At 46.4% G+C, this 22,521-nt stretch overlaps 1 protein-coding gene across 5 annotated transcripts in view; it reads right to left on the bottom strand.

The window, feature by feature from the left end:
• RAB3IL1 (RAB3A interacting protein like 1) overlaps positions 1-22,521 on the bottom strand; it is a 51,999-nt gene that overhangs the window by 11,586 nt on the left and 17,892 nt on the right. The window contains exons 2-12 of one of the 5 annotated variants that reach the window (XM_084858534.1): positions 19,547-19,796; positions 16,403-16,498; positions 14,823-14,900; positions 10,088-10,300; positions 9,158-9,286; positions 6,788-6,916; positions 6,536-6,648; positions 3,900-3,923; positions 3,054-3,153; positions 1,885-2,001; positions 384-450 (exon numbers count right to left, since the gene is read on the bottom strand). In XM_084858534.1, the coding sequence (XP_084714660.1) occupies positions 384-450; positions 1,885-2,001; positions 3,054-3,153; positions 3,900-3,923; positions 6,536-6,648; positions 6,788-6,916; positions 9,158-9,286; positions 10,088-10,300; positions 14,823-14,900; positions 16,403-16,498; positions 19,547-19,796 (1,316 nt within the window). The remainder of the gene's footprint in view (positions 1-383; positions 451-1,884; positions 2,002-3,053; positions 3,154-3,899; positions 3,924-6,535; positions 6,649-6,787; positions 6,917-9,157; positions 9,287-10,087; positions 10,301-14,822; positions 14,901-16,402; positions 16,499-19,546; positions 19,797-22,521) is intronic. The other 4 variants (XM_084858544.1, XM_084858555.1, XM_084858563.1 and 1 more) reach the window with 4 other exon arrangements.

The raw sequence follows: 22,521 nt of genomic DNA, 5'->3' as shown, positions 1-22,521 counted from the left end.
CGGGTCTTTAAATTTGCGCAAATGGGGTTGTAATTTTAAAAAATATTTTCTTAATCCATGGCCTTTCGCAAGTCCACTTTTCTGTTATGTAGTCCCATGGCCAATATCCTTGTCAGTTTCATCCTCTCCACACACTACTTCATCAGCAGAGCCATATTTTGTACTTGTCAAAGAACATGTCAATTTCATCCCCCCACTTTGGCGCTGCCCCCTCCCCGCCCGCCTTCACTGGCAAAGTCACTGAATTAAAAGCTGTGAGCTCTGCTCCAATTCAGCAGCCCTCCACTACAGGCAATGGGTTCGTTTTGCAGCCTTTTGGGCTAGCTAATACAGAGCAGCCAAGCTCCCACATCCAAAAAGCAGAAGACCAATGGATTACTTACCATCTTGCCTCACCAGTCCCTGCTGGATGTAGCGTATATAAGTGAAGAAGTTGCATACTGCTGTAATCTGAAAGAGAAAAAGCCTTCTAGAGTATTTACACATATATTTATAAATACGTTTATAAATAAATATTTACAATATAGTGTGTGTGTGTGTGTGTGTGTGTGTGTGAGAGAGAGAGAGAGAGAGAGAGAGAGAGAGAGAGAGAGAGAGAGATTGAGATTTATGGAGCCTTTCCACTGACCGGGCTCAATACAGGGAGGAAGAGAAAGAGAGAGAATATAGGCAGGAAAGGGAGGCAAATCCTGCCCGACCAAGAAAGTTTCATGATGTTTAAAACAAAATGAAAAATATTTTAGAGAGACTCAGAGTTATGTTTTGGGGGAGAAACATTAACTATACATTTGTATAGTTGTTGTTGTTTTTTTTAAAAAAAGACAACTTCAAAAAGTTTCAGAGTTTTGGTCTTCAGAAGTGCGTTGTTTTTGTGCACTCTAAGTGAGGAACAGCATGCTCCCTGGCTTGTGTTTTATGCAAATATTCTAGTAAATGTTGTTAATGAAATATGGGGGCTGGGATTAGCAGGAAGACGAGTATCTCCTCAGGAAAAATTCACAGACTTCCACTGAAAAGGTAACAGAATCCAACATTAAAGAAGCCATTTATTTTATTATTTGCAACCAAATAATGAATTCCTTAAATGAATAAAGTGACGGTATGTATGCACAGTCTCTCTAACAGCAAACTCAGATGGTTAGTACGATAGAAATGGAGCAAAAAAGGGGCTACTGAGAAACAAATGGGAGGTACCAGCAAGCTCAGGGGAAACCCACAGTTTGCAGTAGCGTGTATACGTATATAAACGAAGGGGGCAAAGAACAGCCCCAAGAGGACCAAGAATGCTCAGAAATCACAGAATGCTGAGGATCACATGAGTACTAGAAAACTGGCCATGGGAGGGGAGTGCAATTCCATGCTTGAGCTCCTTACGGGTTAGAGAAGCCTCCTCCAACCTGATGTCCTCCAGAAGTTTTAGACTACAACACCCATAATTCCCAGCCAGCATGGCCAATGCTCAGGGATTGTGGGAGCTGTAGTCCAAAACATCTGGAGGGTTGCCAGTTTGGGGAAGGCTGGCTTAGAGTACCGTGGAGGAGGGTGTGACTGGCTGGCAGGAACAGGAGCGCCCTGTTCAGTTTCATTATTGTTTAATGTTTTATGTAGTTTAACATTCTATTGTAGACTTCACATTTTTATGCATACCACCCCAAGATCCATTTTTAGATCAGGTGTGGCTTATGCATCCTTAGTAACAAAATCAATACAGATTGCAACATTCAGTTGCAAGTCCCACTTGTATAATATCTAGGGTTGGCGGAGAATTTCTCCCCGAAACTTCGGGGGGCTGAGCGCCAACGTGTTCGGCCCCCCAAAGAAGTTTCAGGGAGAAATTCTCCGCACCCCCCGCACCCCGCACACACCCCCCGGGACGGGACTTACCTTTCCCGAATGTCCCTCCCGGCGGTGGGTCCCGGCGGCGGTTCGTCGGGTCTTCGTCAGGGGCGGGGGCGGCAGCCAATCTTTCGACCGGCTGCCGCCGTCGCCATTCCAATAAAACTAAAAAAACACAAACGCCCCCGTGATAGCCTACGTGACGATTAACGTAGCCTATCACGGCTAGATTTGCAAAGTCAGCCGTGATAGGCTACGTAAATCGTCACGTAGCCTATCACAGGTGACTTAAAAAAAAAAAGTGCGTACGGCTAATGGCGGCTCCCATAGGGAGCCGCCATTCGTGTTCCTTATTTGGTCGCTGTAGTCTACGTAAAGATTACGTAGACTACGGCGAAAATAAGGGCAACGCTATTTGCGTTGCCCTTATTTTCGCCGTAGTCTACATAAAGATTTACATAGACTACAGCGACCAAATAAGGAACGCGAATGGCGGCTCCCTATGGGGGCCTCCATTTGCGTACGCGCTTTTTTTTTTTTTAAGTCACCCGTGATAGGCTACGTGACGATTTACGTAGCCTATCATGGCTGACTTTGCAGATGTAGCCGTGATAGGCTACGTTAATCGTCACGTAGCCTATCACGGGGGCGTCTTTCTTTTTTTTTTTAACTTTTTATTTCGCGGCCGGGCGAGGCGAGGCGCCTCCTCCCCGGCCTGAATTTCAGCCGGGTGAGGCGGGAAGCCTCCCCCCCGGCCTGAATTTCGGCCGGGCGAGGCGGGAAGCCTCCCCCCCCCCGGCCTGAACTTCAGGAGGAGAGCAGCGAAGCGCCTCCCCCCCACCGCGAAAAGCTGCGAGACCAGGTAAGTGACTTTCGTGCACCCCTAATAATATCCAGTATCTTCGCTGCCTACTTAATGCATCTTGTGAAGTAAACTCTTGCCTAGAAAAAGCTCATGCTACAATAAACTTGTCAGTCTTCAAGATGCTACAGGACCTGTTGTTGTTTTTAGATGAGAGGTATGCACAAAGGCATGGGGTGCTGGAGAAGTCGCACCAGGACACCGCAGTCCAAGCCAAATGAAAGGCAGCCAAGCTGAACGTATCCCCAGCGCAAGCGTTAACTTCCACAGAGCCATGCTGAGGGTCGGACAGGTTCACTTGTGAGCCGCTACTCCTGCCCCTATGGAAATGTTCCCAAGCCTTCTGGAGACTTACCCTGGCCCTGCAGGAAGGTGAAATGTAGTAATAATTCCCAGAGTCCCCCAGTTTGATACGATGCCTGCAAGCTCGAGACAGGCCACTCAGAGCGCATTTCCTGTAAAAGGGGAGGTGAGAGTGGACAAAGCAGAGCCACACATCATCAGAAGACAGCGCCTCAGAAGAGAGGACAGGATGAAACCAAGCTATGCTGGCTACTCCAAGCCAAACCAAGAGCAAAGGCCTTCCCTTCCCAGTTTTAAGAAAAGAGTAAGCGATATTTTAGAGAATTTGTGTATAGAATTTCAGACTTGTTTTTCAAGATATATCATAGGCTGGTATTTCAGCCTCTTTCAGTTATGCATTGCACAAAGGGGATTATGCCTAGAAAAAAGAGGGGGAAATATATAAAGACAGCAATGCTAAGCACACTTATTAGAGAAGAAGTTCCACTCAACTCAGTAGGGCTTACTTCTGAGTAAACATGCTTAGGTTCAGTTTGTGTGTGACATGAAGGCTTTCCAGGCCGCTTGCAGTATCCAAGATTAGAAACTAAAAAAAGTTAGTGAAGCTTTAGCTATCGTTTGGGAAGTGACCAGCAACTTTGAAAGCCAAGGGAACTTAATGTCCCAGAAGAACGTTAAACATTATTAACCACAGAGGCCTCTCCAGGCTTTTATATCCAGCATCACAGAACGTCAGGCCATTGAAGGTTACAGATTGTGCCTTCAATGGGGTAACCATTAGAATTTTTATGGAGTTACTTGCTAGCTCCAACTTCAAAGCCATTAGTAACTAGGTGAGTTAGTGACTTATTAGGGGAGCAAACATCCTTTCATCATTGGCTTAAAAGGAACAACTTACGTTACAATTGGGGACCGGAACCCACTGCGAGAAAAAACAAGAGCAGGAAACCAATATCAGGATAAAAATGCAAGTTTCATTATTCTTGGGAAGAGGCTGGCATGCATGCAGAAAGCATGGCTGATACCAAAGAGAGATTAGGCTGAGTAATTTAGGCTGCTATCTGTTTTCCTGGGACTAAACCCCACTGAAATCTATGAGACTTACTTTTGAGACTTGCCTATACTGTCTATGTATAGGATTGCACTGTTACCAGCTTTCTTCTTTCTTTCCTTTCTTTTTTAATGTGAAGGGGAATCTACCATCTTTCAGACATGTCCTTGTATTGCAACACCATGGAAGGCAAGTTTTTAGCAGCATAAACTGTTGCCCAGAAATTGGAAAATTCATCCGGCCTTCTCCCAAAGTTTGGGATCAGTATCGGAGGCCCTGATCTCCATCCTGATGTTATGCAAGATCAGACAAGTAGGCACAAGCAACAGGGCCTTTTAGGTAGGGATGTACAGATTTTAAAAAAATCTGTTCCATCTGCATAAAAGTCATTCTGTCATCTGCTCATTGGCGGAATTGGGTTTTTTCCAATTTCCTGAATTTGTACAAATTTGCAACTGCACAAATTCACATTTGTGAAAATGTGCAACACCCCCAAAGGGGCAAATCCTTCCCAAAATTTTCATGCTTTAGCCTATGGGGGAAATGCACATTTTTGGCTGGTGGTTTTTTTGTTATTTTTTTTTTCTATGACATTCTAAAACACTTGCGTAATGTTTTAGAAAGAAAAAACTGGTCTGCAAGTCCACAGAATCCATGGGTCCTGGGAAAAGCCGGTCTACTGAGGAATCCATGGGTCAGATTCAAAGAAATCCAAACTCATTTGATTCCACTGCGGATTTCTCCAACATCCCTACTTTTCAGGAGTGACACCAACACCCTGGAATGCTCTCCCAGTGGAGATCTGGCAAGCTCCCTTGTTTTCTGTTTGGGGACATGTACTAAAGACATGTACGAATGTTGAATATTCTGTATTTATGTCTTGCTACTTATAGTTGGATATGTGATTTTAGTGCTATGATGACGACGACGGATATCATTTAAGAGCACGTCTTCTCCCTTACCACCCTGCCCAGTCACTGAGGTCCCTGGATGAGGTGCTCCTGGTGGTTCCTCATGCACCTGAAGTCCATCTAGAGCCCAATCAGAGTCAAGCTTTAAGTGTATTGGCTCCCTTTCTGTGGAATTCCCTGCTAGTTGATGGCAGGCAGGTGATGACATTGCTTTGTTTTTGGTGTCTACTAAAAGTATGTTTATTTAAACAAGCTTTTCCTGAGTGACCACCCATGGTTTGGTACAACTAAATTTTAAATATTTTTATTCTTTTGTATTTTTATTCTTTTTTCTTTAATGCTTACTGCTCAGGAACCATTCTGGGATCAGCACCTTGGATAGAACCTTTGGAGTTCTGGTTGGTTCTGACTAAAACCCACAGTGGAATCACTGCCCCTCCAAAACTGTCTACTCAGAAGTAAGTTCCATTGAATTCAATCAGACTTACACCTAAGTAAGTATGTATAGGGTTGTACCACAAGAGGGCCTTAAAACGTTTTATTTGTACTACAGAATTTCTTTAAGATAGACTAGGCACCAGGATGCTGGCATAGCCAATGGTCAAGGATTATGGGAGTTGTAATCCAAAACATCTGGAGGGCACCAGGTTTGCTACCCCTGGCTTAGGTCAACACCTTGTTTTAAGTGTCTTGGCCTTCTGAAGGTATGCTAGAGGAAGTGCAGAGCTTCCTCTGTGGTGGCACCATCCTTGAGGACCAGGGATGCCAGAGAAACCCGCAATGGAATCAGATGAGTTCAGTTTTTTATGAATCCAACCTATGGATTCCGTAGCGGACCGGCTTTTCATGAGTTGCAAGGATTGTGTGGACTTGTGGACAAGTTTTCCAAGTTTCCAGAATTGTGTGCAAATTTAGTAATAGAAAAATATGTTTAAAAACCCCTCCAGCTGAAAATGTACATTCCCCCACAGGCTATGGGGGAAATGTACATTTTGTGTTAAATGTGAAAATGTGCATTTTGGGGGGATTCGCGACTTTTCACAAGAGCAAATTTTCACAAACACGAATGTGTGCAATTGCGAATTCATGCAAATTCAGAAACTCAAAGAAAATCTGATTCTGTTGATGAGCAGAAGACAGAACAAAAGGCGCCTGACAATCTGCAAAACGGAACGGATCTTACACAGTTTGTACATCCCTATTTAGGACTCCCAGCAGGTTTGCTTATTTCATTGCCAATTTATTGACTTAGTTCCAATAACATCTTTATGTTTGTGCACCGTTGAGATTTTGTCTCCTCCCACTCCCCACTCCCTCCCCTTCCTTCCCCCTCCCACCAGTTATTGGGGTCTTCCCTTCTTTGGTTCCTCCATTTTGTTTTGTGAGCTGCACAGTACAAGCTGAAAGCCAGGACATAAAATGAATGAGTAGAACAATTGTGCTCCATGAACAGGCAAGTAGAAGGAATTGCCTCAGAAAGCAACTGCCACTGTAGCAGTGAAGGAGGCCAGATGTGCCTCTGTGGAGTTAAGAAGGGAGGGGAAGATGCAGAGACAGCTGATATGTCCTTACTTTGGTCCACCGCATTCAATGGCTGACACCTTCACTACAGGCAGTGCCTGGGTAGCCACTGGTTCAATGGTAAGTGTGTTCTGCTCCACAGCTGCCTGAACCAGTTCTGAGAGCTGCAGCAAACAAAAGAAATAGGTAAGAAACCCAAGTTAACCAGGCAAGGTGAGAAGGAAGGAACAGATGTTAGAACTAGAACTAGGCCTGCCATATCAAGTCTCTGAAATCTCAGCACAGCCCTTTTTAAAAACTCACCTCATGCTTGGTGAAGTCCAGACAAGGCCCCACATCTTCTTGGTAAATCCTCTCAAGGAAAGAACAGGATTTATCCAAAGTTGGCGACTCCTTCCAAGCCTGGAATTCTGCAAACAATATGGAATCTACCTGCAGTGACAGAGAAACATGAGATGGAGGCAGCAGAAGGTAAAAGGAAAACCCCCCACAAATTAGGCAGCAAGAGGTTACCTCAGAATAAGCAGTATTCATGGTACAACCTGTGAGGCGAACAAGCAGAGTAAGCGTGACCTGTGGGCCAAACACTGGAAAGACTCCAGACGTATAGCAGTTACTACAGAAGAAGAGAGGTCTGCGGCCGGGAGAACAGTGTCAGGAGACAGTGCATCTTCTATCCATTTTAACACCAGATTAATTTGAGCAAAGTCATTAGCCTGTGAAATGCCCAAAGCTAGTAGGAATCCACATACCATAAGGCATGTGCAAAATTAATTCCTTCTGTCATTAATTCCCAAATGAAAGACAGAAGAACGACAGTCAGAAAATGTGTGATTTCCACTGCCATCCCAAGAAAGGAAAGTGAGTGCCAGTCCATTGCCAGTTTAGTTGCCACCCGGCTTCACCAGAGAGAGTCCACTTCCCATCCCAGCAAACAAGGGTCACCTCACCAGAGTCCAGAAAAGAAACAAAAACATTTCATAAAAATCCTGTGAATATTCAGCGTACTGATCTCGGGCCCAGTTCCCCCAATTCCAGAACAATCCACAGCTGAAGCATTCTAGGTTTTGAAGATTATGCGACTTGAATGTCACCAGGCATACTGGGACAGAAAAGCAGGATGCAAGGAGACCTTATCACCCTTGAAGAACTTTTATGGGACATTTCAGCAAGGAATACAGGGACCAGGCTCACAAGACCAGATACCCATGGCTTGCACTTGCAGAGGAACAGAGAAGACATCCTTACTTGACTTTTGTGTGTATCCCATAAAAAGCATAAAAAGAGCCATACTGGATCAGATCAAAGACATGTCTAAGTTCAGTATCCTGCTGCCCACACTGGCCAACCAGATGCCTATGGGAAGCCCACAAGCAGGACATGAGCACAATAGCACCTTCCCACCCATGTTCCCCAGCAAATTATGTACATAGGGATACTGCCTCTGTTACTTGGAGGTAGCATACAGCCATCAGGACTAGTAGCCATTGATAAGCCTTATCCTCCATTAATTTGTCTAATCCCCTTTTAAAGCCAGACAAACTGGTGGCCATCACTCCATCTTGTGGTGGCAAATTCCATCGTTTGTGTTCAGTGAACTTGATCCAGTGGAACCAATGAAAGGTATTTCAGCTTGCTTGGTACTGTGCTGAAAATTAGGTGAGAGAGTCGGTGGCCATCACTACATCTTGTCATAAAATCTGTTCTCCATTTTGGTTTCTGGTTTCTGAGCTCTTACGCCTTTGCTCTGCAGAACTGTCATGTTCACAGCCATTTTTAAAATAGAAATTTCAAGATCCACATTCTTTCTCTTCAGACAGAAAGCCACCAACCTGCTTTCCTCAACTGTTCCCAGCATGCCCTGCTCTAAAAGACTTATGCCAGGTTTAGGAAATCCCAGAATAGGAGGCATCCTTCCCAGCAGCAGCAGCAACCAAGCTGTGCTGTATCCAGGTGCACCTTTAAAAAGGAGTGAGCAGGCTCCAAAATGGAATATTTAACAAGGAGGTGGGATGTTAACTCCTCCCCTGCTTCCACCATATTTTTCACACACACATACACACACACACACACTCACACACAGAGAGAGAGAGAGAGAGAGAGAACGCAACAGCGAATGAAGCTGCCCAGCCCCCAAGGAAAAGTCTGGACTGACAGCATACAAGCGCTATGCTACAGAGACTGCTCACCTGATACCAGGAGACAACTTCAGAGCCACAATATGGGAAACAAAAACAATTAGAGAAACAAAAACAAAAAAATGGGTATTAGTATTAAAGAAAGAACTAAAAGGGTGGGAGGTGTAAGAGGCTACTGCATCCAAACCTTACTGCTTTTCCCCACCTCAGTACCTCAACACCATCTAGGATGACCCAATGTGAAGGCGGACAGAGCCCTTTAGTGTCTGTGTACAAGAGTTTTCCTGATCCTGGCATGACCTACCCAGTCGAGGCTGGTGGTTCCGATGCGAAGCACCTTGGATAGCTCCTTGGGAGTTCTGACTGGTTGTGACGGAAACCTGGAGCGGGTTCAATGCCCCACTGACATCAGAGCCACCAGCCTCTGCTGGAACTACCAAAACCATCTCTTCAACACCGCTCATAAAAGGTACGTGAGCCCTGCCCTGGTAAGCACTGAGTCACGCTCTCGCCACCCCAAACTGAGAGAGATTACCTGCCGCGAGAGAGAAGAGGAGAAGGCAGAGTCTGTTGCCAGGGTCTGCCAACCTGGCTCATAGGTGATGTGGATGGCCTTCGCAGGGACGATACAGAGGAGCAGGGAGAGGAGGGTGGGCACCCCAGACTTTGAGGAACGGGAGGGTCAGACAGATTGGAGACGGGGAGGTAGAGAGACAGAAAAGACAAGGAGAGAAAGCAAAATGGTGTGAGAGGGAGAGAAGTTTTGGAAGAGGAAGACCTTGTTCATACTGGGCACGGAGCCCCTCCTAAGAAACTTTATAAAGGTGGCCTCAGCAAATAATGAAATCTTTCAGGTGCCTGCCTGCACTTCTGCTTAAGGTCCTCTCACCCACCCTCATGGTGTGCTTGCTGCTGATTCTACTGACTGGGTTTGCACCCTTAGCTGTCCTGTTTTCACGGGTTGCATGAGCCTGGCCAGGTTCCTTTGCTGCACCAGGCCAGAGTCAATGGGGCTGTTCACACAGTAATGGAGGGCAGGAAATAAACCATGGTGGCTTATTTCCCCTGCCACATATACTGGGGGTGGGGGGGATCTACAGAATTACCCTTGTGCGTAAGCATGTTCTGCAAACCCAGAGAGGGTGGGCGCATTGCTTTGGTTACCAAGCCACCCAGAACCCATGGGCTTCTTTCACTCTCCATGATCATGTGAATGGGCCCACTGACTCCGGCCTGGTGCAGCAAAGGAACCCGGCCAGGTTCACGCAACCAACGGAAACAGAGCAGTTAACGATGCCGCAGCGTTTTCTGTAATGGAGCAGCGAGCACGTTCAAGATCAAGGGAGCTTCCCCTCCAGCCCCTGATCTCATCCTGCCCCCGCACACAGGGAGGATGCCGGGGGTGGTCCACAGCCCCTCCTCCCAAGACGCCAAGGTCAAATGCCAGCCCGCACACTTCACCCACCTCTTTGAACTCGCTGCTGGCGGGCTCCGCGGGGGCGCGCGGGCTGGCGGCGGCGACAGTGCTGCTGGTGCTCTTGTTGCGCCCGTGCCCTTTCCTGAAGACAGCTTTGGTGGGGCTCTGGAGCTGTGGGTGCAGCTCCCGGTTGGGAGAGGAAGGAGTCGATGTGATCACCAGGGTCTTCAGGGCTGTCACCTCAGCCTGCAGCATGTCAATCTGGAGGGCAGGACACGAGGGAGGAGTCACCGATGATGCCATCCTCTGCATCAGAGCTGTGGAGCCTCTTTCAGCCCAAGGGCCAAATTCCATTTCAGACAAGATCTTGGTGGTGGGCGGGGCCAAAGGCAAGGGGCATGGCCAAAATACCAGCATGTTTTAGCTTCAAGCTCTTACAGATAGTAACTGAGCATTGCAACTTTAAAAGGGGGTGGGGGGAAGCCGGGAAACCACCAAACTGTCTGTGGTCAGGGAAATGGGGTGGGACCAGGGGAAAGGGGTGTAGCCATCTGGGGAACACCAGAGGAATGAGCTAGAATCCCAGGAGGGCTGGATTTGGCCCCTGGGCCTGAGCTTCTGAGCCCCTGCTCTGGACTCCATGCAGGAAGCTGATGCTCTGGATGTGATCCAGAGACTCATCTGACCACAGCTGTATCCTGGAGAACATTTAATAGTTCACCCAAACCCACTCAGTTCTCATCTCTCTGAGAGATCTGACTGAAGGGGTCAGGAGCTTCTAACTCTGCACTCCAAGCTTCTTGTTCCCATGTAGATGCAGAAATATATAATTGACAATGGATCCAGCATCTAGAGAATCCCATCGTTTATCTTTCTGAGACACATGTTTCTAGTCCTTATGGTCACATGCATGGTACTGCAAGTGCATGAGCAATGCTTGGCACAGTCTCATCTGCCAGAAATGGGTCAGGGCAAGGTTTGCAAAGGTCAGGTGCAATAGGCCTCAGTGACAAACCTCTTCACCCTACTCCATGACTAGCAGGAGCGGTGATAAATGAAACTCAGATACAGATTTGCAGCATGCATACTGGCTGCAAAAACATGCAGGCCTTCTGGGTCCAGAATTTTTATTTGTGAGGTGTATTCACAGCACTGCAAAATGGGATTTGCAGGGGAGGATGCACTTAGTCCTTCCTCCCTCCCATAAGGGATTAAGCAGCTACTCTTCACTGAGCTTTAAAATACTGAAAATAACTTGATAAGAAAGCTCTGTCTTCCAGCTGCCTAGTTTCCTGTCCTCCATCAACCATGTAGCACCTATACAGCCACAGCAAACTAATTTACAGGCTACCTTCCACAGGAACAGTCAAACCTATCTGCAGAGGCAGGAAAGTACACCTGCAAGACTAGTCAAAGTAGCCCATTGCCTACAAAAGCTCACGTCAGCCAGAGGCAGGCAGAAGTCAATCGGGATTTCCTGGTCAATCTCCAGGTGATTTGTAAGAGATCAGCAAGGGTTTCCAACTCTCAAAGATTTAACAGCAGTGACTATGTATGTATGTATGTAAAATGATTTCTAGGCTGTCTTTAAAGGCGGGAAGCTCCCAAGGCAGTGTACAAGATAAAAACCGGACAAAATAGGTACCATAAAAATTCAATAAATATGTAATCAGCAAAAGTTCCATAAAAAGAGTGACAACAAAGACTTTCCCCCGCCCCTCCTGAATTAGGCTGCTGAAATCAAGAAAGGCTGAGAATACGATTTGCATAGGAAAAGATCTGTGTGTGATCTCCAGTCGCGGTACTGAAAACAAATTCCTCAGCTGGGCATGTGCTCAGAAGAACCCTTGATCCTATTGCCTGCCTTCCAGAGCCACTATTTTGCACCTGGCTACAGTTGGTGAATCTCGGGATTCTGAAGAAAAAAAAAGTCGATCCTGCCAGCCTCACCCAGCCCTGATGTAAGCAAAGCATCCAGTTTTAGCTTCTCGTGGGTATCACAGCCCAAGTTGCCTCCTGCTGCTTTCACCTGAACTGACAACTCCACGGTGAATGTAGAGGTTTCTGTTTGGGTGAAACATCCAAGGAATTTCAGGGCAAGCAGAAAGAGTTCCTCCATAAGGCTACTAAGAGCTCCACACATCCCAACCCAGGACACACAGAAAATATTAACGTAGGGTGTAGTTAGTCAAGCTGTGGTGTTGGTGCTGCCATCTGCCTCTCACCAGCACTGGATGTGCTGTTAGAGGAGTCCAGGACTGGTAAAGAAACTCGCCATGCAATTTATTAGTCTTGGGTCCACAGCAGGCATCACATTTTGCCTACAGCACAGTTTCAAGGCAATGCTGGAGATGAATTCTGAAGGAAGCAAAAATAATGTAAGTGCGACTAGCAAAATGTATCTAGGACAAAGTCAGCTTACAAAAAAATCTAGTCAGTTCTGTGTCCAAGATAGTGGGAGCTAGTGGGATCCTGCCTCCCCGCCCCCCAGGAAAGATTAAAATGTCAAATAGCTCAAATGGGGCCATTCTCATGAGTCTGACTGAACGACTGAGTGAATACACCCCACAGTTCAGTTGTGTGAAGAGACACCTTTTGGGTGCTTTGCTTTAGCCCTATCAACAGATGGTGCTGGAGCCACATTACACTGGGATCTTTTTGTCACATTCTGGACTACTAGCTGTGGATGGGGGTGTACGAAAATTTCGACCGAGTTCACAAATCATTCAGACTTGCCTCACTCACAATCACAAACATGAACAGCAGTGTATTTTTCCAGGAAAAGTTTGCAAATTCCCACAATTATGATCGCATTTGGAAAATGTGTATTTTGAAAAATGTGCATTTAAAAAAGAAAATACACATTTTCATGCTTTAGTCAATGAGGGAAAAGTGCACACTTACACTTTTGAAAAACGTGCACAAAGATGCATTTCCATTTCAGAGTATGCACTTTTCCTGTTCGAATGAAAAGAAAAACTGGTCGCAAACGGGAATGGGAGCAAGATGAACCAAGCTACATAGTGGAATTTGGGGAATCTTAGCAAACTCAAGCAGCTCTGGCTCTCCCATCCCCAGCTACAGATCCCTTTCAGAAACCCTTATGCACCACCTCTGAGTTTTTGGACATATGAGAAGTTCTAGATAAGCTGATCCTACCCATTTTAGAATCAAGAAATGGATTGCAGAGACGGTTGTCTGAGCTAGGAATCTAGGAATTGCTAATCTTCAATGCCCACTCTCGCACACAAACTGGTTAGGCAAGACTCTTCAAATTCCTCAAGGGTTGTAACATGGAAGAGGGCAAAATACGTGTTCTTTGCTGCTCCAGCAGGCAGGACTAGATCTAAAGGGCTTAAGTTACAGGAAGGTAGGTTTCAGTTGAACATTAGGAGAAACCTCTTGACGGTAATGGTAGTTTAACAATGGGACCAATTACATAGAGGGGTCAGTGGGGGGGGGTCTCCCTTGCTGGAAGTTCTTCAAGCAGAGGCTGGGCAGCCACCTATTGAGGATGCTCGAGTGCTGAGCTTCCTGCACTGAGCAGGGGGTTGGTCTAGATGGCCTCCAAACACCCCTCCAGCTCTATGATTCTATGAGACCATGTCCCACAGCATTCACTTGTTTTTCACTTCTTGTGTGCACACATAGTTATCCACACAGTCCAAAGTTTAAGACAGGGATCTGGCATGCGCATTAGAGTGGAACCACTCTGTTATATTACTATTGTATTTTTATTATTAACACTGATGTACAGCTTTATTTGCTAAAAAGCCATCAAGGCACTGTACAACAATTTGAAGCAATAAAACCTTAAAACAATTACAACCAACACTGCTCAAGAACACTGAAACATTTAAACTACATCATTTAAAAGGCTCCCTTAAAAAGATGCACCTTCACATTCTGTCTAAAAGCCAAGAGAGTGAGGACCAATTGTCATTCTTGGGGAAGCACATTCCACAGTTTGGGAGTGACGTAGGGGAGTCATTCAGTCTCTGTATGTCCCACCCAGTATGCTCTGCAACCTCATCTCCATTTTAGCAAAAAAACATTTGCTGCCTTACACATGCTCTGTGCATCCTGACTGGAACTGAGACACAGAGATGCACCTCAGTTATTGGCCTTGCTTCATAGCTATTAAACGGCTTCCATCCTGGTTCCAAAAAGCCACTTGGAACTATGATTAAGGGCCAAACGAAATGTTCATGTAATCACGCATAGTTTACTTTCTTACTCTGCTGCATGTGCGCATGGCCCTGATTCAGATCAGGACTATGGAGCTCTGGGAAGTGGGGTTTTAAGCCTTCCCCATCCCTGCTTTTGGTCCTGAAATTCTACCCCTCACCCATAGGGATGTTTAAAAAATGGGGAGGACGACTCCATTGGAATCATGTCCATCAGGGCAGGACTTTGGGGCAGAAGTCCAAGGCCCCACTCAGTGGAATAAGCAGGGGGGCCCCCAAAGCAGCAGCAGCAGGGTTGGCTGGCCACATTTTGAAGGAAGTGAAGTAATAGACATTGCCATCTACAGAGAGGGTCCCCATATAGACCTTAAGTCCAGAGTCCAAAATTACCTACCTGTACCATTGAAGGTGACTTATGAAAAAGGCTATACCAGCCTTCCCCAACCTGGTGCCCTCCAGATGTATTGAACTACAATTCCCAGCATTCCTGGCCATTGGCTATGCTGGCTGAGCTGATGGGAATCAAAGCCCAAAACATCGTGAGGGGGCCAGTTTGCATAAGGCCGGGCTCTACTATGAAGGCGGTCAGGACTCACCTTCCCTCGGGCCTCCCTCAACTGTTTCTCGGACGCTGCCTGTTTGGTGTTTGCCTCCCGCACCATCTTATGGGCTTCCTGCGGCAGAGAGAAATACACCTTTAGACATGGCAGCCAGCCTCTCAAAATGACGTAATAAAAATGCTCCAAGCCCTAAGCTGCCAAAAACGTTACACAGAACAATTAAAAAGAAAGAAAAGAATAAAAGTCCAATTATTTAAACACCACAGTAGTCCTATTTCAAAACATTCACCAATATGGAAATATCAATCCGGGGGGGGGGGGGTTACATTTTACAAAGGTCAGCAGCATTAAGATAAGACTTTTTGGTAGTCTATGGCTATTTTTCTTTGATGGAAATATCTGCCATATGTTCTCAAGTGACATTCCCCCACCCCTTCTGTAGGGTGGGGTTTGGCTTATTATGGGGTTTGGCATCATCATCATTATGTATTTAGTTTTTAATTGTTTTTCTGAAACATTTTTTAAAACTCCCCTGAGAATATGATTAAAAGATGTGATAAAACTACTTAAAACAAATGAATAAACAGTGTTGACCACCTAGCATTTGGCTGAGCCCACACAGACGATCAAATGACCCCCTGGGTGAGCGCTCTAACCTTGGAGAGATTGCCAAAAGATAAGGAGAATTACCACCACACATCAGGTGCAGATGTGTGGTAAAACTGTTATCTGTAGTCACCCAGGGTCTCCTGCAGAGGGCAACACCACAACTCTCAAGCTTCCAAGGCTCCACACCAAAATAAATGTTGCATCTCCCTCTAACCCAGACCCGTGGAAAGGCAGCACTAGCGCATACTCATCCGAAGGATAGTCTTTCTAAAGAAGAATGGGACCCATCATAGCAACAAATACAAATAAGATATTCTCTATTAAGGCAGAGGTGGGCAACGTGTGGCCGTCCAGATGTCTTGGCCTACAACTCCCATCATGCCTCACCATTGACTATGCTTGCTAGGGCTGATGGGAGTTATAGGCCCAAACATCTGGAAGGCCACAAGTTTCTCACCACTGTATGAATGGAAGGAACCATGGTCACCATGCTAGCTGTGGAAGACAGATCTTCCTTCTGCAGAGTTCCTGTCAGAGCTGAGCTACACGATCACAAGAACAACACAGCACAGCTCTTCCTGGACTTGACCGCTTCATGACGGTTGGGAAATGCATGTTTCAGTGCTCTCACATTTAAAAAAAAAAATTGGACATAGAAAACTATGATGCCAGGAAGATATCTAGATTAGAATGTCTCCCTAACATGCTAGTTGTCTATATGCAGGGAATTTATTATGACAAAGCATTAAAGCATGTGATGCCCACACCTGTAGTCTGAAGTGGTGCAGTCCAGCAAGAGCTGCACTGTGCAGTTCTGCTGTTTGTGTAAACTTGGATCTCAGAAGTCTATCCTAGCACGGTTTGAGGGTGAAAAGGGATATGTGTACAGATGTGCACCTACAGACACACACCCCACGTGCAGGTGGATCACTTAAGGCCTTGAACTTGATTCCTAAAGTTCTATCACACCACCTTTGGGGTTCAAGCACAGATTTCAGCTTACGTACCTCAAACAAGCTTGCTGTTAACTCCTCCAGTTCCTGCTCCAGCTGCTCTCTGACTTTTGAAAGTCTCTCACATTCCTCATCTTTCAATTTCAACTCCTGCAGAGGGGGACACATGAGAAAGTGAAAGTTGCAGGCACGGGGCAAATGCTCCCCACAAACACTGTAGTCCACACATATAAGGAGCTGCCCAGGACCAAATCACAGCAATGGCCCATCCGCCCCAGTACTCTCCAGTCTAACTGGCAGCAGCCTTCCACAGCCTCAGCAAAAAAAGGTTTTTAGTGGGCCTGCTAAACAAAGACCTTCTTAACTGGAAGAAACCCAAGGACAGATCCTGCAATTTTATACATGGATGAGAAAGACTGTGTTCCGCCATGGAGCTCTGGCTAGGGATGTATGGATTTTGTAAGATCTGTTCTTACTGCATTTTGCAGATTGTCAGGTGCCTTTCATTCCATTATCTGTTCATTGATGGAACTGGATTTTTCCCAATTTCTCAAATTTGCACAAATTTGGACTTGTGCAAATTCGCAAATCCTCCCAAAACGTGCATTTTCATGCTTACCATATGGGTGAAATGTGCATTTTTGTCTGGTCTTAAAAAAATAAAAATACGTATTTTTCTACTCATAGAAAAATACTTGTGTAAACCTCTGGAAAGTTTTTTTTTTTTTAAGGTACACAAGTCCACAGAATCTGTGTGACTCAGGAAAAGCCAGTCTACTGTGGAATCCATGGGTCGGATTCATAGAAATCCAAACTCATTTGATTCCATTGTGGATTTCTCTGACATCCCTAGCTGTGGCCCCTCAACCCTACCACAACTAGGAACATAGGTATGCACATTCAGAGCTTATATGGAACAGAGGAAGCTGCCTTATACTGAGTCAGAGCATCACGCCATCTAACCCAGTATTGTCGACACTGACTGGCAGCGGCTCTCCAAGGTTTCAGGCAGAATTTTTTCCAGCAATCCCTGGAGATGCCAGGGATTGAACCTGAGCCTTTCAGCATGCAAAGCAAGTGCTCTGTTACTGAGCTATGGCCCTCTCCCCAAAGAATCAGGGGTTCAAAGATGGGGTCATCAAGAAAATAATACACACACAAAACAGCATGCCCCAATTTGGGCTTCTCTATATGCAGCCAAGGACAAAACAAAGATACTTAGCTGACCGCATTAGCTCTCCACCTCTGGCCTAGAGGCAGATCATAGAGATAGGTTTGTGTCTGTTAGAGGCCAGCCCCTCTTGTGCCCTTCTAAGGAGGTTTGTCGTACCCTGAATATCAGCTCTGACATTGTGTTATGGAAAACATCAGTGCTGGGGGGGGGGGGGGGCTGTTGGCTCTGCAGCATAAGACCAGACTAACTGGCAGCAGCTTTTCACCACCTAAGCAAAAAGGTTTTTTGCTGCCTTGCAGGATGAGATGAAGGTCTCATAGTGTTCCCACATAATCAATGCATATATATATATATATATATATATATATATATATATAATCAATAGGCATTCATAAAAGTATCTCCATGAATTTCCCCAATCCCTTTTAAAGAAACAAATCACACTTCATTACTGATAAGAAACAGTAAGAGGACAATCTGAAGAACAGCATCCCATACATTAAAAAAGTCCACGGCGAAAGGGGCTGAGCAGCCGGGGTCAGCCCCGCCCCCAAAGCCCCGCCACTCTTTTCACCCCCACTGCTGCTGGGCTCCCCATAATTCCTGAGGGGGGAGCGGGGAAGCTGTTGTACTTGTGGGGACTCCCCTGCAATTGAGAGCCTTGAATAATCCAGGGTCTGAACTGCCTTGGGCGCCTCCGCTGGTGCCAGAGGCTCCCCGCTGCAGCGGTTGGACTGAGCACAGTGAAAGGAGCAACAGGACTTTGGGGGTGGGGCTAAATCAGGGCCTGCCCAAGACATGTTGCTTAAGGCTAAGAAAAAGGAGGTGCCCCAATCCCAACCCACATACAAAAGTTGCCTGGCCTGGCCAATGAATCTGTCTTCAACGCTAACGATGGGGCAACAACCTCCTTTGTGCCTATAGGCAGCATGCTAACTTGGGGGGTGCAGGGCACACAGCTCTTTTGCCGCTGCCACCTCCCAGCATCTGCCGCCTAAAGCGACTGCCTCACCTGCCTCATGGTGGGGCCAGTCCCGAGCTAAATATGTGGCCACACGGCCCCTTTCACCATGGACACCCTATTCACAAGAATAACACATGAACAGGCCTTGAAAGGTAATTTGCATGCTCTTTATCCCCAGTGGTATCCTGGTGTCTTTCCCACTCAGCAACCACCAGGTTCATGAATCATGCATTAATGAGCTTTTGACAGGACAGAACCAATACAGGATACAAGAACCTGAAGGCAAGCAGGGTGGCTGACAAAACGTTTATTTTCCCTTTGAGTGGTTTCCTGACGTCTGTGAACAACTGCTTGTTGAGCAATTCAGGAGAACCGCATAGACTCACATCGCCACAGATGCTGGAGCCTATATGCTGCGTTCACCAACGCATTTATGTTTGGGGCTTGCTGCCAGGAGCGCCCTTGCTGCCTTCTGAAATCCTCAAGTAGCCAGAATCGACACGCAGATGATAGGGCACTTTTCCAAGGCTTTATTTCCATTCAACCTAATGACGCTTACAGATGCTAATTGCCTGAGCCTAATGAGGGAAACTTAAGAGAGCTGCCTACTAGAGGTTTCTAGCCTTAGTGAATCAGTTGGTCTCTGTTTGGAGGGAAAAGGCGGGAAGCCTCTGAACTTAAAGGCTAGGAGGCGAAAGTCCACTCCTTTCCCGTGGGGCATCGGGGTGCAGCTGTTGACGTCGTGCCAAGCGGGCTGAGCGCCTCCTCTTGACACCCTCCATCTCCCGCTTGACCCTGTGCCGGCACCTAGCGTCCCGAAGCTCCAGTTGTCCCTCCCCCTGCCTGCCAGGGTCGCTACCACTCTCAGGAATGTGAGCAGGGAGGGGCTCTCCCTCCGGCGGCACCTCTGAACAGCGCGCAGGTTCCTCTCCCACAGTTTCTATCTCTTCCTTGGAATCAGAACTGCTTTGGGGCTCTCTGGGCTCCGATCCAACCCTGACACTTATAGCGGCATTTGTATGGTACTTTGCTGTCCTTCCTTCTGGGCCAAAAATCTTACCTTCTGAGCTCTATGGAGCTCCTCTTTCAGAAACTCAGACCCCTTCTCACGGATCTCCACAGAGGAACTGCGCAAGCGAGAGACATTCAGCTGAGCCACAGACTGGTGCTCGTCCCCATCTCCCAGGCCCTTGACAGGAGGGTCCAGCTGCTGCAGCTCCTGTCCTCGGTTGGCTGGTGCAAGGGGCTTCCATTGTCCCACTACTGGCTGCTTTTGGAGCTGCTGCCTGGTCTCCTCAAACTGGGCCTGGCTATAGAAGAGAGACCCATGAGCTCCGGATGGCTAAAGAGGGTCATCAACATGTGGGAAACGTGTTCTCTTTGGCAAGGACTTCAAAAAAACACAGATGCATGTATCATGTACAACAAATGGCAGACAAGAGAATTTCCACATCTCTGAAAACACAGTCTGTAAAAAGTGTTATGTGTGAAAGTGAAAGAGAGAGAACTCCTAGCCCTCATTTCAGGGGGGAAATGTGAGAAGACAAGAATTGTGGACTACTTTGACCTATGCAACTCTCAGTAGGATCCAATGTTAGTCCTACTCAGAGTAGACCCATTGAAATGAGACTTAAGCTAGCCACAACTAACTTAAGTCTCATTCATTTCAATGGGTCTGCTCTAAGTAGGACTAACATTGGATACTAACCTCTTGGTTTCTAGTTGGTCTTTTGCCCTGTTCATGCCTATATACTCACTTGTAACATACTTCCTTTTCCTTGCCCTATTCTGAACTCTCTCTCTCTCTCTCTCTCAAATCACTTCAGATTTTGGTTGTGTGCATGTGCTGAAGCTTGCATCAGTAAGGCAACCTCTGAAAGTCTAAATTTAATGCTAAATTTGTATTCTGTCAGCACAGAGTTTATACTTATACTTTTCTTTTGACAGAATACTCCCAAAGCAAATTATCATCATCAACCACTTTTCTGTCTGTTCTAATCCATCATTAAGACGGCCTCCTCCTTCTCATGAGTGGACCATTTCCATTTGGTTGAGGGCACTGTTAGAAGAGAAGAACACATGTGTTCTATGCAGAAAGTCCCAGGTTCAATCCCAGGTATCTCCAGTTAAAAGGTCCAGTAGCAGATGATCGGAAAGGTCACTGCACATGACTCTGAAGAATCGTTACCAGTCAGAGTAGACTGGGGGGGGGGGGTAGATCTCCAGATGCTTTGGACTTCAACTCCCAGAAGCCCCTGCCAGCATGGCCAATGGTCAAGGATGCTGGGATTTGAAGTCCTAACACATTTGGAGATCTAATATCATAGAATAGTAGAGTTGGAAGGGGCCTATAAGATCACTGAGTCCAATCTACTTTCTGTCCACCCCCACTCTAGAACGTACAGTGATTTTTTCACAAAACATTTGGTATTTTGATACACATGTCTACTTTCTTCCCACCCTGGAGAAGACAATACTGGACTAGATGGAAGAGAAGTCTGATCTGCTGAGTGCACACATAAATCCAAAGCATATAAAAAACACTATAATGAAAATAATATCATAAAAGAGGTTGAAAAAAGCCTGGAATATTGAGAGAGGAAAACAGCGCCAGGAAAATAAGTCAGGGAGTGTGTCATGTGCCATGCAAGTGAGAGAGATGTTGCAATGCTGGGGGGGGGGGGAATTAATGGAGGTTAGCCCCTGGTAGGAGGTAGTTTTTAATATATTTTTTAGAGAATGAGTGGGCTTCACACACACACACCCCTCCAAGGCAATCGCTACAGCAATCCCCACATTCAGTTCGTAGTTATCAGACAACTGTTGCAAAAATAAGAACTAGGACTTCCATAGCATTAAGGGAAGAAGTCATGTTCATTGCTTGGAAAATGGGATCACCTCTGGACAAGCTGTTTGGAAGTCAAATTCCATTCTGGTTTCCAGAATAGGTACTGCAGAGGCTGTGTGCTCAGTATACATGCACCCCTGACCACTTTAGCACCCCTAGATCAGGGGTGGGGAACCCCAGGCCCAGGCGCCAAATCCAGCCCTTCCGTAGTCCCAATCTGGACCTCTGAGGTTCTCCAGATGACCCCGCCCCCTTCCCTCCAGTCACCCATAGGTTACTGGTTTCCTGGCTTTTGTGCAGTTTTCTCCCCATTATAAAAGGCTGAAATGCCTCTCCGAAGGTGTAGTTACTGGAGGAGGAGCTTTAAACTAAAGTATGCTGGCATTTGGGGGCCCTGCTCTTTGCCGTCAGCCCACCCATCTGGAATGCAGCCCCCAAGAGCTTCTCTGAAAATAAATTCAGCCCTTGGGCTAAGTGAAGTTCCCCACCCGGTATAGAGTCTCTCACAGTAGTCATAACAGCCTGTTATTTCTTCAGCCCAGGAGCTACTTGGGAGTCAGTACCCATTAACGAGCTTTCCATGCTTAACTTTGCATATGAATACAGCACACTGGTTCCTTCCTCTCCCCCACCCCATCCCCAAATCAGAATAGTGCATCCTTAATCAGAGAACTTAGAGAAAAACCCGTAATAGGGTGGCAGAGCATGTATTTTACGTGCAGAAGTTCCAAGTTTCAATCCATGGCTTCAGGTAGGGCCAGGAAAGGCTCCTGTCCAAGACTCTGGAAAGCCATTACCACTCATTTTAGACCAGGGGTGAGCAGACTTCGGGTTTTCAGGATCCACTTTGTTTTTGTGCTAGAACCCTGAGATCCACCAGGTGCAAAAGAGATGCACCTAGAATTACAGAATTCTGAGCTCAAGATTTTGTTTCAAGTGCCAGAATGGAATGGAGAACATAGCCCTTCCACACAGAAACCCACAGCTGATTATCCCAAGCTTTTTTTCCATTTCAGCAGTATAATTTTTTTTGCTGAGAGAAGAGAATTGTTTTGGTGTTGTCACTATAAACCTGGTTCACACATAACACCAATTCATGGGTTAAACAGCCAATGAACTGGAGGGGCTGCACAGGAGCACACGCACATCCTGCCTCCCACCCGATCACCACTTATGCTTTGCTAAAC

Source organism: Heloderma suspectum, chromosome 1 (assembly GCF_057233095.1).
Source record: "Heloderma suspectum isolate Gila_16-S chromosome 1, 16-S_ref, whole genome shotgun sequence".
NCBI classification, from domain to species: Eukaryota; Metazoa; Chordata; class Lepidosauria; order Squamata; family Helodermatidae; genus Heloderma; species Heloderma suspectum.
The sequence above is the reverse complement of the archived record's forward strand: the minus strand, read 5'-3'. Positions and strand labels throughout refer to the sequence as shown.